At 41.0% G+C, this 17,561-nt stretch overlaps 1 protein-coding gene across 13 annotated transcripts in view; it reads left to right on the top strand.

Annotated features, from left to right (window-relative positions):
- The window catches only part of foxp1b (forkhead box P1b), a 505,775-nt gene that overhangs the window by 245,840 nt on the left and 242,374 nt on the right, over window positions 1–17,561 (top strand). The window contains exon 2 of one of the 13 annotated variants that reach the window (XM_078543716.1): window positions 10,195–10,274. The exons of the other annotated variants lie outside the window; for them this stretch is intronic. Coding sequence (XP_078399842.1) covers window positions 10,242–10,274 — 33 coding nt within the window. The 5' untranslated portion in view covers window positions 10,195–10,241. The remainder of the gene's footprint in view (window positions 1–10,194; window positions 10,275–17,561) is intronic. 13 annotated transcript variants of the gene reach the window in all.

The raw sequence follows: 17,561 nt of genomic DNA, 5'->3' as shown, positions 1-17,561 counted from the left end.
CTGAAAGATGCAATTACAATTATGAACAACATCAGTAGGGTGGTTGTGAATTTACTGTTACTATTTGTGGGTGAGTCCAGAACCAGTTATAACCATGAACAGATCTAATAAAGAATTTAGGAGGATTATTCTTTATAGAGAAATTGATGTGAATGTGGAACTCGCTGCCATATAGAGTGTGAAGCAGATAGCTTGACACATTTAAGGGAAGGTTTGATGCATACATGAGGAAGAAAAAAATAGAATGATGTGGGACAGGCTGGGAAGAGATGATTATTACTCAAGAGGAGGCTGTGTGGAGTATGAACACCAGTAGAGACCTGTTGGGCCAAATGATTTTTTTTTTCTGTGGCCTGTTTCAGAGGCCGATTTATTGTGTCTTAATCCCTACTGGTCTCATGTTTAAAAGTAAAACTGGCAAATAATGGCATGCCATAGTGTGGAATGGGCGCTGGAAATATAGTGGGTGCTGGAAATATAGACATGAAATGGCTTTTCATAGGAAACGTCAGTTAATTTATTCAAGCAGGCTATGCTAAAAGCCAGAGGAAGTAGTGAGGTAGTAGAGGTCTGTAGAATCATTGCTTTGTACTATATTAGCCATTTAGTCTATGATTATAACAAAATGCCATTCAGTATGTCCATACACATTGATTACACAGGTAGATACAACTGGCAATAATACAGTCTAAGGTACTGTCATGAATAGCTTCAACTCACTTGAATAGTATTTACAGGCAACCATGAAGGAGCAATTCTGAGATCTTTAGGTTTGTATAACTCTGTGTTCACACTGGACAATTGACATCATGAGATGATACCCTCCAATAATAGTGCATGTGGAGTATCACGGAAGCAGCTGATTGACACTTATGTCACTAGTAGCTCTGTGCCATCACATTGACTAATTAAAATACAGTAGCTGCCACCTCTAAAACCAATGACTACAAAATTGGGGTTCCATAATGCCACTGGTGTCGGCACCATGGGGGTTCGGAGTCATAGGAACATAGGACTCGGGGGCAGGAGTAGGCCATTTGGCCCCTCAAGTCTGCTCCGCCATTCAGTGAAGTCATGGCTGATCTGTTTGTGGTTTCAAATCCACTTTCTTGTCTGCCCCCGATATCCCTTTGGTCCCCTCGTCTACCAAAAGTCTGTCTAACTCTAAGTCCTGAATATGATGGCTGATTTATTCTGCCATGGCCGGCAGGTCAAATGCATGGAAGGGTGTTAGCATGATTGTGCAGATTCTGATCTCACTCAGTGCCTAACACTGATTTGGTGCCTGTCCTGCCATTTTGAACCTCACAGGGCCTGTTAACACCCTCTCTTAAACACTCTCAGCTGATCAGCTGAGTTTCAGCTGCACAAGGGATCTCCTACTTGCACTATTTTAAGGGACTTCAAGGTTTGGTGCTATTTACTTTGCTGCTGCAAAGTTAGTGGAAGTACTGTCCTGTGTTGGAGGAGCTTTGAAAAGTTGTTTGAATCAGAAGGGAACAGTGCTGGACTTCTCCAAAGAGTTATATGAAGTTTGAGGCCCTGGCTGCAGAAAGCCTGCTATTATGCATGGGGTTTATAGTTTAAATCCTTGTGCAGCAGCACAGCAGGAAATGGAGTACAGGCTGCAGAGAGGAGGAACTGTGCTGAGGGAAGAGTTAGCAGGCTCCCAATAGAAGGCCGTACCCCCTTAAGGAATTCACTTCCATCTCCACCTCAGCCAGGAACGATATCTCAGGAAGTTGCAATTAACTGAGGATATGATCACTGAACTGTGTCACAAACTCCAATTGGACTTGCAGCCGCAGAGCAAGATGAACATAGTCCTGCCATTTGTTGTCAAGGTCACTGTGTGGCCCTCAGTCTCTACGCCTCAGGATCCTTACAGCATGGGACTGCTGACATCCTCACTGCATCAAGGAGGTGACAGAGGCTCTGTACAGAAAGAGAGGGGACTCTATAGTCTTCTCTCTAACCAAAGAGAAGTAGAAGGAGCAGGCATGTAGTATTGCCAGCATAACAGGATTCCCAATGATGCAGAGTGCCATCAACTGTACAAATGTGGCTTTGTGGGCACCACATCTCAATGAGGAGATGTACCAAAACCATATGGGGTACCATTCCCATTATGTGCATTTGGTGTGCAACTATGCACAGAGCATCATGTTGGTGAATGCTCACTATCCTGGCAGCAGGCACAGTGTTTTTATCCTGTACCAGTCAGCTGTTCCTGCCATGTTCAAGCCACCATAATGACCCAGAAAGTAGCTGCTTGATGATGAGGGCTACTTGCTCTACATGTGGTTCATGACTTCCCTCCATAACTCAACCACATGTGCACAGCGTGTATACAATGAAAACCATGTTGCCACTAGGAATGACATGGAGCATACCATTAGCACTCAAACAATGATTCCGCTGCCCAAACCGCTTGGTAGGAGGCCTACGTTACTCACTAGAGCGTGTCTTGAATTTATGGTGATTAGCTGTGTGCTACATAAACTAGGATGCAGCCCTAGCTACCATCCTTTAGTGAGCACCACAAGAGGAGGAGAAGGGAGGAGACACCTGGGACATCATCACTCCAGACAGGCTATCTGTGTGTACGTTATCAGACTCTAGTTTCCCCTAAAAACATTCCCACATCAACGCTGCTCCTCAATTCCCCAAATTTCCATTCCTCTGCAATGGGCCATCATAGCTTCCTCTTGGCCAAAATCCTGAAATTAAATATACCACCAAAAAGCTATCGCATTATGACTTTAACCAAGAAAGAATGCTTCCAGTAATACATGCAAAACTGAATTATTCACCCTGGTGCATCCCCTTAGCCTGCCTTGCACTTGGATGCGTTATGCCAAAATGCCAAGCTGAGCTTGCAAGGCAACAAGCATAGAACCCAGAACCCCAGTCTGAGTTTCCACTACAGTGCAGAGATGCGGGGTGGCTTCTGCCTAATCTGCAAGGGAAACTGAGACATCGGCTTGCTGACACTGGATAATGGATAGATCCACAGTTGGTCATCACTTCCTTGCTGGAAAGGATGTGTTCTCGTGCTCCTACCCGGTGCTGCGCCAGTGACTACAGCATTGATGGTGGAAAGCTGCTTGGGGAGACTCAGAATAGCCTTGCCAGATGCCCTCAGGCAGTTCTGATGCTTGAGGATCTGGCTTTGGACTATACAGCCATAGCATAGATGGCGGTAGCCTGCGTTAGTTAGTTGAGAAGTATTGGCAGGGGCACTGTTGGAGTGTATTGGTGGGATTCTGAATGCTGTCTTCTCGAGAGAGGTCATCAGGCCCGTGCTCCATGAAACCACTGTCACCCCCATGGGGAAGCACCTCTGCAATCCCAGTTATCGAATGGATGACAGATCACTGGACTACAGCGAGAGCCTGCATGCCACCATGAGCACTGGTATCTGCAGACATAATGGAGGCAATCTGAATCCGCAAAATGCCAAGCTGAGCTTGCAAGGCAACAAGCATAGAACCCAGAACCCCGGTCTGAGTTTCCACTGCGGTGCAGAGTTGTGGGGTGGCTTCTGCCTATGCTGCAAGGGAAACTGAGACATCGGCTTGCTGACACTGGATAATGGCTAGATCCACAGTTGGTCATCACTTCCTTGCTGGAAAGCATGGGCCCCAATCTCTACATGAAGGCCTGTGCCAAGTTGGAGCCAGACTCCTCCCTGCTCCTTGACTATGGCAACAGGCTCTGTAACAGGTCTTCCAGGTATATTTGTGTGCATGCTTATAAGCCTTCTCCTGCACACTGCCCCATTGAAGTCCTCACCTGAGTCCTCTGCAGCACAATTTGCCTGTGACCTCACCCTCTGGGGAGCACATGTGCCATCCTTTTTCTTGGGCCTTGCTGTGGCCTATTTGTACCCAATGACTCACTATATGCTGATCCCGCCTCTATACTACCCTCTAAAGTTCGTGCAGTGCCCATATCTGAGCTGGTGGCTATGACTACCAGGTCAAGAGATGATGTGTGCTTGTTCTCGACCTTCCTCGTGAGAGGGCCTTAAACGAAACAAGAAGGGTGAGGGATCAAGCTTGGCTAGAGGTAGCAATTCGAGGTGTAGAGCCAAGACAGGAGAACAAAATAATAATATGAGAAATGAGGGTCAGAGAATGGCAGGAAGGGACAGAGAGAAAAAACCAAAGAATACAACAACAGTCAAAACTAGATGTTACAAAAGTAATAAAAAGGCACAACTGAAGGCTCTCTATCTGAATGTACATAGCATTCACAACAAAGTAAATGAATTGATGTCCTAAATTGAAGTAAATAAATATGACCTGATAGCAATTACGGAGACGTGGCTGCAGGACGACAAAGATTGGGTCCTTAATATTGAGGGGTACATGACATTCAAGAAGAATAGTAAGCTAGGTAAAGGTGGAGAAGTAGCATTGTTAATCAAAGAAGGCATTGGTGCAATAGTTAGAGATGACCTTGGTTCAGGAGATCAAGATGTAGAATTGGTTTGGGTGGAGATGAGGAATAGTAGGGGGAAAAAGTCATTAGTGGCAGTGGTCTACAGGCCCCCTATCAGTAGCCACAGTGTAGGACAAAGTATTCAAGAGAAAATATTGTGCGTTTGTGATAAAGGGATGGCAAGTCTCCAGGTCCCGATGGACTACATCCTAGGGTCTTAAAAGAGGTGGCTAATGAGGTAGTCGATGCGCTGATGTTAATTTTCCAAAATTCGCTAGATTCTGGAAAGGTTCCATCAGACTGGAAAGTAGCAAATATAACCTCTCTATTCAAGAAGGGAGAGAGGCAGAAAACAGGAAATTCTAGACCAGTTAGCTTGACGCCTGTTGTAGGGAAGTTATTAGAGTAGATCATTAAGGGGGTTCAGCTGGGCACTTAGAAGAGCTCAGGGTGACAGGGAAGAGTCATCATGTTTAACCAATTTATTGGAGTTTTTTGAAGGGGTAACATGCGCAGTGGATAAAGGGGAGCCTGTAGTGGTACTGTACTTGGATTTCCAGAAGGCATTTGATAAGGTGCCACATCAAAGATTATTACGGAAAATAAAAGCGCATGGTGTAGGGGGTAACATATTAGCATGGATAGAAGATTGGTTAGCTGGCAGAAAGCAGAGAGCATGCGTAAATGAGTCTTTTTCTGATTGGCAGGATGAGATGAGTGGACTCCCACGGGTCTGTACTGGGGCCTCAACTTTTTATGATTTACATCAATGACTTAGATGAGGGGAGTGAAGATATGGTAGCTAAATTTGCAGATAACACAAAGCTAGGTAGGAAAGCATGTTGTGAAAAGGGCATGAGGAGGTTGCAGATGAATATACGTAGGTTGAGTGAGTGGGAAAAAATCTGGCAAATGGAGTTTAATGTGGGAAAATGTGAAGTTGTTCACTTTGGCAAGAAGAACAAAAAAGCAGAGTACTACTTAAATGGAGAATGGCTGCATAATTCTGATGTGCAGAGGGATCTAGGTGTTCTAGTACATGAGTCACAAAAAGTTAGTATGCAGGTACAGCAAGTAATTAAGAAGGCTAATAGAATGCTATCCTTTATTACAAGAGGGATTGAGCATAAAAGTAAGGATGCTATGCTTCAGTTATACAGGACATTGGTTAAACCTTACCTCGAATACTGTATGCAGTTTTGGTCTCCTTATTTAAGGAAGGATATAAATGCATTGGAGGTGGTTCAAAGGAGGTTTACTAGATTGATACCTGGAATGAGTGGGTTGTCTTGTGAGGAAAAGTTGGACAGACTGGGCTTGTTTCCACCGTAAGTTTAGAAGAGTGAGGGGTGATTTGATTGAAGTATACAAGATCCTGAACAGCCTTGACAAGGTAGACGTTGAAGGATGTTTCCTCTTGTGGGTGAGTTCAGAACTAGGGGGCACTGTTTTAAAATTAGGGAACACCCTTTTAGGACAGAGATGAGGAGAAACTTTTTCTCTCCAAGGGTTGTGTGACTTTGGAACTCTCTGCCTCAGAAGGTGATGGAGGCAGTGTCATTGAATATTTTTAAGGCAGAGGTAGGTAGATTCTTGTTAGGCAAGGGGATCAAAGATTATCAGGGTTAGTTGAGAATGTGGAAATCAAAACACAAGAAGATCAGCCATGATGTTATTGAATGGCGGAGTAGGCTCGAGGGGCCGAATGGTCTACTCCTGTTCTTATTTCCTATGTTCTTATGTTCTGTCCTTATGTACTGCAGCCGCTGGCCAAAGAGCAGTTTTTGGGTATCTGAAAGCAGAAATGCAGAAGTGGAGAGTTGGGTTGAGCAAATTGTGGATGAAAAACAAGAGGTCAATGACCATACCATTTGCAGCTTGCACTTTGTGCCAGATGGTGGGATAAGGATGAAGTGGGGTTTGAGAGGTTTCAGGAGGCATGAATCAGTACCTCTGCATGTCAAACAACACTTGGCAAAAGCACTAGGGCAGTGAGACAAAATGTACCCTGGGCGTTAGCCTTCAATGTCTATCACCAAGAGTGGTTCGACAGCACCACTACTGGCTAAGCTTGCAGAGTCCTGAAGGACATTGTTATCAGACTGAGCTTGCAGTGCATGGAGAGAGAACTACCACAAGAGAAAAATCAACTTGATTTGATCCACACCAATCCACCTGTCATTGATGCATATGTCCATGACGGCCGTGGTAGGAGTGACCACTGAACAGTCCTTGTGGACGTGAAGTCCCATCTTCACACTGAGGCATCTTCCATCACATTGTGTGGCACTACCACTGTCTTTAATGGGATAGATTCAGATCACATCTAGCAACTCAAAATTGGACAACCATGAGGTGCTAGACCATCAGCAGCATATCCCTCATTCTACCATTACCATCAAGCCCGGGGATTAGCCCTGATTCAAACTGTGTAGAGAGCATGCCAGGCATACCTGCAAATGAGGTGCCAACTTGGTGAAGCTGCAACACAAGACTAGCTGCATGCTGAACAGCAGAAGCAGCATGCTATAGACAGAACTAAGTGATCCCATAACTAATGCACCAGATCAAAATTGTGCAATTCAGCCATCTGGCATCAAGTTGTGAATGGAAGTGGAAAAATAAATAGCTATCAGAAAGAGGAGGCTCCATCTATATATATCCTCATCTTCAATGATGGCAGAGCCCAGCACATGAATGCAAAAGATAAGACTGGAGCATTTGCAACTATCTTCAGCCAGAAGTGCTAAGTGGATGATCCATCTTAGCTTCCCCCTGAAATCCCCACCATCACAGATGCCAGTCTGCAGCTGATTTAGTTCACTCCATGATATCAAGAAACAGCTGGGCACACTGGATACAGCAAAGAATATAGACCCTCAGCAGCAACCCAGCTGTAATGCTGAAGATTAGCTGCGCCTTGAGCAAAGCTATTCTAATACACCAACAATACTGATGTCTACCCGACAATGTGGAAAAGTGTGCAGGAATGTCCAGCCTACAAAAAGGACAAATCCAATCTTGCCAATTATTACCCCATAAGTCTGCTCTCAATCATCAGTAGAGTGATCCAAATGATTTTCAACAATGCTATCAAGCAACACTTCCTCACCAATAACCTGATACCCATGCTCAGTTTGGGTTACACCATGGCCACTTGTCTCCAGATCTTATTACAGCCTTAGTAAAAGAAACTGCATTCGTGAGGTGAGAGTGACTGCCACTGATATAAAGGCATCACTGTGTGGCACCAGGGAACCCTTGTAAAATCAAGTTCAATGGGAGTTGACGGGGAAGCCCTCCACTGGCTGGAGTCATATCTAACACAAAAGATGTTTGTGGTTATTGGAGACTAATCCTCTCAGCCCAGATGTTGCTGCTGAGTTCCTGAAGGCAGTGTCCTCAGTCCAGCCATCTTCAGCCACTTAAGCAATGACCTTTCCTCCATCAGAAATGGGAATGTTTGCTACAGTTTGCACAGTATTCAGTTCTATTCATAACTCCTCAGATAATGATTCAGTCCATGCCCACGTACAGCAACATTCAGGCTTGGGCTGATTAGTGGCAAGTAATGTTCACACCACACAAGTGCCAGGAAAAGACTATCTGCAACACCTCCCCATGACATTCAAATGGAAATACCATTGCCAAATTTCCCAATATCGTTATCCTGGGGGTCACAATTGACCAGGAACTTAACTGGGCCAGCATATGAATACTATGTCGACAGAGCAGGCCAGAGGCTGGGAATTTGTGATGATTGACTTGCCTCCTGCATGCATAAAGCCTTTTTACCACCTAGAACATGCCAGGAGTGTGATGGAAAACTCTCCACTTGCCTGATGATTGCAGCTCCAACAATACTCAAGAGCCTCAACACCATACAAGATATAGAAACCTGTTTGATCACAAGCTATCCACCACCTCAAATATTCCATCCCTCCTACCTCAGGCACACGTTGGCAATCATACATCATGATTCCTGCACTCAGAACCGGCATTATCAAATTTTTAACCCAATGTATGCAAAATCTAAAGCAATGGAAAATCCTGGCAGTGCTACAGGTTTATAAGGAGCATTGGTTAGTGCAGGTTCTAGTTTTTTCTATGTCCATGCAATTCACCAGTTCATTCTGGGGGCCATGCACCATTGTTTTTCCCCCTCTCACCTACAAGAACACTTAATAGTATAGCATATGGCATGTGGACAGATAAAACCAAATAAATCACAACACGGAAGAGGCAAATGTGGGAGCAAACACAAGTATCACAGAATATAACTGAATTAACTTAACATAGCTTATAGCCTAGCATCTTTCTGTGTAGAAAAAGAGAGAGAAGAGATTAATAATCAAAGTGGCACCTTTTTCGCAAGGTTAAAAGATAGGAATGCTGGGCCCTAGGTATCTAACAGAAGCTGGCATGTCTGTACTTCCTGCTCCTAAGTGTGGTTACACTTAATGAAAAAGTCAGTCAGCGTGAGTCAAGGTTAGAAACTCTTAATACTACTGAAATGTTTGGAAAATAATATCAATCGTGTATCAGGTAGAGTGGAAGCAGAGAGCAAAATATCGAAAGAAATAACACAATATGATATACTCCCTGGCCTGAATGCTAATGATGCCCCATGCATTTTTTTTTGTTTACAGAATAAACTTGCTCCTTGTTTCTTAAAAACATTAAGCATAAAAGAAAAAATTGCCAAATATTTATAAAAATTGATGTTTTAGCTTGAATGCATTTATATTTTACAGATGTAGTTTATTATCACATTTCATTTTGGCAGTTTTATTTAGAAGAGGTGGGTGTAGCAGAGTCTGCAATTCCTAATCCATGTATCACATGAATGATGAAGCCAGGAGCAGGATGTGTTGTTCACAGCAGAAGTGAAAAAAATTCTGAAGTGTTTCAGAATAAAGCATTTTGTTTATCTCATTTGTTTTTAGGGTGTGAGATCGATTTGGTTTTAACACAACAGTATGAGGAAGGAGTGAGTGAGTGTCCACTGAGGGCAGAGAAAGCTGGCTGACATTACAATGGTTCATGCAGTACACGTCTTGTGATTTTTTTTCTCTGTTATGACATATAAGTGTCTTAAGAGATTCATCAGATAGAAGTCCTCTTTAAGCTTATATAGTCTGTATTCCAACCAAGGTAGAAAGACTAAAAGATTGTTAAACAGTCAGCAATTCATAGAAAGCATTTAACAATTCATTGTTTTTGTTTGTCACCTTTAGTTGTAATAGTTTAATACCCTGAAGCAAATAACCTTATATATTTTATATATTTCTGGATAAGAAGCATCAATCCTGAGCTTTTAAAAATAAAAGTGAATCTGGTTTCTCCTTTGCTTTCTAAAAATTAACCTGAACTATAAAGAAAACTGGAAAATAATTATTCTTTAAGACAAAATGTTAGGACTACTAACATTAATGGCTGGTCTCATTTGCACCTAAAACGTAGATAAAGAGTGTCGCCATTAGCATATAATGGGTCTGTAGGGTTGAATGTTAAATGGACATTTGCAATTGAGATCTTGCCCAATTTAAATGTCTGTTTGTTTCCATATTTTATATTAGGTGCATTCCTCTGCTATTCCATTCTATGTACAGAAAGCTCCATTGGTTAGTAGTGTTGATAATGATCAGGATCTAGAGATGGAGAAAGAAAGAGAGAAGGCAGACAGCTAATGCAGAAGTAGTGTACTGAAAGCCACTTTTATTTCTTATTTATAATGTACATGCACAGTCTGGATTAAGGATGACACCACTTTAACTTCAGAGCTCTGGAAGGCAATGGATGACAGAACAGTGAGCTGGAGCACAAAGGTACTAACAAAAAGAAATGATGACTGCTTATTGAAATGCATTTTCTTTTGCATTAGCTTGTCTTCAGATATCGTTCCCATAGGAATGTGTATGAAATATGTTTTGAGAGCTGAGCTTTAACAACTGGAAACTGGTACTTGAGAGTTTGCTGTCTTATTTGGTGATATAATGATGGTAACTGCTGGAGCAGTTTATTCTCTCTAGTTCTAGAAATGGTTACAGGCTTCAATTAAGCAAATCTTATTCTGTCCTAAGCAACCGTAAAGCAAGGCTTGCACACATGCAGCTGGTGCACTTGTTGTTTGTCAAGTCTTTAACTTAAGAGACCAGTGGGAGTTTTTAATTAATGTCTGTGAGAAGTGTACGCTAGTCTGTTTAAACCATCTTGGCAAGTTTGACTCATCTCCCCTTGCAGTTGATGCAGTCACTTGAACCTTTGGGAATTCACTATATTAAAAGTTGTGTTGCATGCTGTTGTCCATATAACATCCATCTCATCAGTCAAAAAAATCTCATGCAAATGGTTTGCCTAGGAGATTAATTTGACTAACAGGAATCAAACGCTGGCCTTGGAAAGCTCACCCTTCAAGTGGATGTTCTCGCTGCTTTCATTTCATCCAGTGGTCATAAAAATACTCTGCTTACTGCTCATGAAATAGAAAGCAAACGGGGTTGTGGAAAAAATTAAACTTTAATTTAATTTTCAAATTATGTTAAGCATCTCATATATAGAAATTAACAATAATTACATGGAACTACTTGATGTAATTGCAAACTTTAAAATTTGAAATAATCAGACCAAATTATAATTTGAAACTTGATTACTAAGTGCTGGGGTCACGCTTATGATTTTTTACAATTTGCATATACAATAAAAAAGGCAAAACACTGCCAGAATTGATTAACAAGGACTTCTATTTGAGAAAATAATATTAATTCAATTATTATTTTGCTGTTTGTGTATTATAATATTTAAATTGTACTGTGTATGAAATGGAAGAAAAGAAGCAGCTAAGGATTTATAATGATGTTTATAGAAATCCATATATCTTTTTAAATAAGAGATTAGGCACTTCTTCACATTATATATTGTGCCCAGATTTTGGAGGTTGTAAATGTACAACTTAAATTCTGCGTCAAACTACTCATTTGTCATGGTTTACCCTCATAATTCCCATATGGTCAGTACCTGAAATGATCCAGATAATCAAGCAGAGGCACTTCCCTGCATAAAGAGAAAGAAAGCCAGGGAGCCAGCCACCTGTCCTAACATGTCATGCTTTCTAAAAGTTTCTCTAAAATCACCATTGTCTGTGAATACACTGCTAATCACCTCAGTCATAAAATGTTACATGGAATGGGGAACCTAACAAAGTGTATAGAAAAATACCTACACAACAGAGTTAACAAAATAAAGCACCATATTAAAAAAAATCAACTTGAGACATGTTTCATATAATGAAACATGAAAATTGGATAAAATAATACAACAGTATCAATCATTGGTGGTGCATTGAGTACATTATCTTACTTTGTTTTGCTTTGCTTATTATTTATAAAAGTGATATAATGCAGTGCTTGGGTGGAAATGCTGATGCATTTCACATAAAAGCCCAGAAAGCAAAAACCTTGTGCTCTTTTATGTTTTCTTTGAGCTGAGAACATGCTCTCCTCATTACCATAGGAACATGAGTCATGAATGTAAGTAACTGTTTTTTGCATTAGGTGCTCCCTGGAGGTATTAGAAAATATCATGTCCCTGCATGAAATGTAGATGTGAAATCTACCAGAAAGAAATATTTATGACCATTTTATGCTTGATTAGATTTGGATGACATCTGTTAGAAGACAGGGACTGGACAAAGAGAAAGCTGCTCCTGGGCAAATGTTAACAGAGTTGTTTAGATGATGCAAGGGCAGAACCTTCCATTATGCTAGGCAAAACATAAGTACACTGTTAGTGTGAATGCAGTTGACAGGAATCTGCTCTGATGGGACAAAATAATCTGACTTCTTGAACATGATGATGAAGCTGCTTGTATCTAATGCACTGGCTACTACATAGAACCAGGTAACATAGTACTTCCCTGTTCTTGTAGTTTGTTTTAAGGTCAATGCAATCTTTTTCGGTTTAAGTAGCTTGATAATTCAATAAGACATGATACTTGCCTTTGCTGGATTTTCCTTTTGTTTACATGACTTTCATGGGGAGTGTTTTATGTAGTTTTCATTCTAACCGCTAGTTAATTTAGTTTGTCAAAATTACGTTACAGAATGTTTTTATGTGGCTTTTATAAAAGTTAATATCCTAATTTTGTTTTCACCTGCAAAATAAGATTAACAAATATAATAACTGGCAACTTAATATTTGACAAGAACAAAAAACTACACCTGAATTGTACTTCCCAAAACTTGCACCACTTAACTTTGTGCTTTTGCGAACCTTTTATACTCCTTTACTTTTACTTCCAGTTTTGCCAGCTTAAAAATACTTTTTCAAGCTGAGATGTATCTTTCTTAACTGCTCAATATATGACCAAAAGAACTGGATCAGCAGGTGGGTCCTGGTATGTAAAGTTGTTAAACCCACCATCTTTTCCAAAGAGTAATTTGTTTGGTATTTATTGTTTCAGGGGAGTTTAAAGCAAGCCACTGCTAAGTGAGAAAGTGGTTTTGATTATTTAAACCCCCCTCTATGCCTGTAAAGCCTAAAGAAGGGGATTACATAGGTTACTCAGAGTTCTTGCTCATACATATATTTAATTGACAATGAACAAAGCATGCAACTGAGCTATTGATTTAAAACAAATTCAGCTGGGAATGCTTGTAACAGTTATGACAAAGAAGTGCTTTATTGGGACACTGGCAAAGGTTTTGCATTGCACATTTTTAATTTTAATGTGTTTACAGTGTTAAAAAAATGTCACTAACTAAAATAGTAAGATTTAAAACTAGTTATGACTTCAATAATAAAGTTTCACTGACTAGCTAGCAATGGTCAGAGCAGAGGCATAGTGACTTCTCATTTGTTAAATGAATTGTAGCAGTTACATCAAACAGTAGAATGCATCCAGAATTCTGCTATTGGGAAATCTTTGATCCCAAATCCTATTCTTAAGAAATCCATACCCGCTATTGCAGTGCCTGTGATGTAGGAAGTGCTTTTCCTGCTTTTGAATTCATGTTTTGTCCTTTCAATGAAAGTACTCCCATTTTACACCCAAAATCTGATTGATAAATGAATGGGTCCAACATGACTTGTAAGCAGCATGATAGCACAAATAACAGAATGATTGGTCTGTTGGTTCAGCTCCATGGGCCTCCGTTCAGACCCTTAACACTACATTTAACCCTTTTGATTACTTTGAGGATTGAAATCCTTTTGACACATTCTTATTAGATATCCACTACAAAAAATTAATTTTAGAAGTTCCGAATGTTGACTTAAATCAGAAGGAAGTTTGTTAGTGGTTTTAACTAACAAATAAACCACAAATCTGCTGTATCTTTCTTTATTTGGGGTGTAAGGGTGCTATCACACAATTGAAAGGATTAATATTGGTGCATGACAAGAGATTATAATAGTTATTTTCACTTAAAGCTTTATGTAAATTATAATCAATTAATTAATAAAAGGATTGTAAAGGAACTAAATACACAAAATACAAAAATAATTTGTAGCATCTGTTAGAAAGTCTAGTATGTGTATGTGTAGTTGGACACTGATTTCTATTTGGTAGCATGGCAGTTGTACTTATGCTGCTGAAAAGAGAGACATGCTACCGAAGTTTTCATCTTGCACTCTTCAGAACAAACACAAGAATGTCAAATTTCAAATAATCACAACAATTTATACTGTAGGAGAAAAGGGTGCTGAAAGGCAAGACAATTCTGATTGGTTGAGGCACGGCTGTGGAGAAAGCAACTGGGAGCTATAGGCTCCCCGAGCTAGAATACACTCTCAGAGAAATTCAATCGAAAATTTACCTGCTCATAACTTATCTGTGCATCAAGCTATGTTGAGTCGACTTGCCAACCAAGCAGCACCTTTTTCTCCTGTAGTATAAATTATTATGAATGTTTGAAATTTAGCATTCTTACATTTGTCCTGATGAGTGCAAGATAAAAAGCTTTGGCAACATGAATATTACTGAGAAGGGAAACATGTTGCCTGCTCTGTATTACCAATCAACTATTTAAAAATGTATTCCAGTTTTAGCTCTATATTTCATATAATGAGAAATGAACTGTACAAAAAGATATATAAATAGGGAGCATATTATATTTCCTTTGTCAAAACTGAAGTCAATCTTGTAATGTTGTCACAATACAGGAGAAATAAGAAAATAGCCTGATTGAGAGTTCGAATGTTAAACACCGCAGTGGTGAAACTCAGGAATTTTATATAACTCTTGGAAACTTGGGACAGTTCATCTTTTATTTCTTTACAATACCTACTGTGTAGTGTACATAGTTTACATTTCCCTTCGGTTGCTGGTGAAGAGAGAAACCAAGCAGTTTAGTGTGCTGAAACCCTCTCTTTGAACATCTCCCTGCCCTCAGTGGAGAAAGCCCAGGAGATCTGGCTGTCAGCCTCCACCATCTTCCTCTTGTAGCTGCATTAGGAATTCAGTATGTGAGGTAGTAGTATGTATGCATGCGCATCCTGATATCTCATTGCTACATCATAAAGATGCATAGCTTTTATATGAATGCAGTTCCAGGAGGTTCCTTTTGGGAGGAAATTGACCCACCTGTACTATTTCTCTACCTTAATTTTTTCAAGCTTACCATCTCTCTGTATTTAGAATGCATGCTGCTTAATATTTGCAGTACAGCAGCAACTTTCATTTATATAACAGCCTTAATGTGACAAAACTTTCCAAATAGCCAGGGTGAATAAGGTAAATTACATTTTGTGTTTATGATGAATAGGAACTTTTATTTACACTCCTCCACTGTTGCTAAATTATCCGACTGCTTATCTGACATCCTTCAATAGCACCTTCCAAACCCGCAATCTCTACCGCCTAGAAGGATAAGGTTATTACTAAGGTTGGAGGAGTTGCACTAAGTTTGGAGGAGTTGCGGATAGTGAAGAGGATTGTCAAAGGATACAACGGGATATAGATCGGTTGGAGACTTGGGCGGAGATATGGCAGATGGAGTTTAATCCGGACAAATGCGAGGTAAGGCATTTTGGAAGGTCTAATACAGGTAGGAATTATACAGTAAATCGCAGAGCCCTTAAGTGCATCAACGGGCAGAGGGATCTGGGTGTACAGGTCCACAGGTCACTGAAAGTGGCAACGCAGGTGGATAAGGTAGTCAGGGAGGCATATGGCATGCTTGTCTTCATCGGCAGGGGTATTGAGTATAAAAGCTGGGAAGTCATGCTGCAGCTGTGTGGAACCTTGGTTAGGCCACACTTGGAATATTGCATGCAATTCTGGTCTCCACATTACCAGAAGGATATGGAGGCATTGGAGAGGGTGTAGAGGAGGTTTACCAGGATGCTGCCTGGTTTGGAGGTTATTAGCTTTGAGGAGAGGTTGGAGAAACTCGGATTATTCTCACTAGAGCGACGGAGATTGAGGGGCGACTTGATAGAAGTTTACAAAATTATGAGTGGCATGGACAGAGTAGATAGTCAGAAGCTTTTTCCCAGGGTGGAAGAGTCAATTACTAGGGAACATAGATTTAAGGTGAGAGGAGAAAACTTTAGAGGCGGGGCAAGTTTTTTATGCAGAGGATAGTGAGTGTCTGGAATTCGCTGCCAGAGGAGGTGGTGGAAGCAGGTACGATAGTGGTGTTTAGAGGCAGCTTGACAAATACATGAATAGGATGGGAATAGACGGATACGGACCCCGGAAGTGCAAAATGTTTTAGTTTGACAGGCAATATGATCAGCGCAGGCTTGGAGGGCCGAAGGGCCTGTTCCTGTGCTGTATCTTTCTTTGTCCTTTGTTCTTGATAAGGCCAGCAAATGCATGGGAACAGCACCACTTGCAAGCTCCCCTCCAGGTCACACACCATCCTGACTTGAAACTACATCACCATTCCTTCATTGTTGCAGAACCAAAATCCTGGAACTCCCTTGCCAGCAGCATAGTGGGTGTACTTACACCACATGGACTGCAGCAGTTGAAGAAGGCAGCTCACCACCACCTCATGGGCAATTAGGGATGGGCAACAAATGCTGGCCTTGGCAGTGATGCCCATATCGCTTGAAAGAATTTTAAAAATTAGCACTGGATGAGCAGAAATTTCTTCCAATTAAATATTGGGAAGACTAAAGCCATTATTTTTGGTCCCTGCTATAAACTTTGTTCCCTAGCTACTGACTCCATCCATCCCTCTCCCTGGCAACAATCTGAGATTAGACCAGTCTGTTTGCAATCTTGGTATCACATTTGATCCTGAGATGAACTTCCAACATCCGTTATACATGTGCCATCACTAGGACTGCCTATGCCCACCTCCTTAAAATCGCTTGACTCTGCCCCTGTCTCAGCTCATCTGCTACTGAAACCATCATCCATGACTTCATTACCTCTAGGCTTGATTTTTCCAATGCACTCCTGTCTATCCCTAATTAGCCACGAGAAGGTGGTGGTGAGCTACCTTCTTGAACTGTTGTGTCCATCTGGTGCAGGTGCACCCACTGTTCTGCTAAGAAGGGAGTTCCAGGATTTTGATACGCGACAGTGAAGGAATGGTGATATAGCTTCAAGTCAGGATGGTGTGTGGCTTGGAGGGAGACTTGCAGGTGATGGAAGGTTCTATTTTCAAGAAACTTGATGTCATCCAAAACTCTTTAGGATAAGGATCTGGCATATATAGGGTTAATGTGGGACTGAGTACAGTACCATCCACACAGTGATGTAAGAGAATACATGACCCACACCTAGGGGTCAGTTTAGCACTGGACAGTGCCACGTGCACAAGCAAACATGGAGACAGCTCTTAGTTTGAACGCTTTAATGTATATATGTATATAGTTCTTGTAGTTAATAAATACATACAGTTAACTGACTTAAAACTATGAAGACTTCATTATGAGCTACCGAACAGTATCTAACATCCTACAACTTGGTAGCAGTGAATGGAAAAAACTCAAAACCTCACAAAAATTGCAGAGAAAAGCTAAAACCCTGCAAGACTGATGAGAAATTCAAAGTAGCATTCTGACTTGACTAAAAGCTTGAGAAGCAGATGTGCAGAGGAAAATTGGCAGGGAAGAGCTCCAAGAAAGGCTTGGAAGCTGAAGGCAGAAATTTAAAATTC

This window comes from Cetorhinus maximus, chromosome 6 (genome assembly GCF_964194155.1).
Source record: "Cetorhinus maximus chromosome 6, sCetMax3.hap1.1, whole genome shotgun sequence".
NCBI classification, from domain to species: domain Eukaryota; kingdom Metazoa; phylum Chordata; class Chondrichthyes; order Lamniformes; family Cetorhinidae; genus Cetorhinus; species Cetorhinus maximus.
This window is presented reverse-complemented; position numbering and strand designations above follow the sequence as displayed.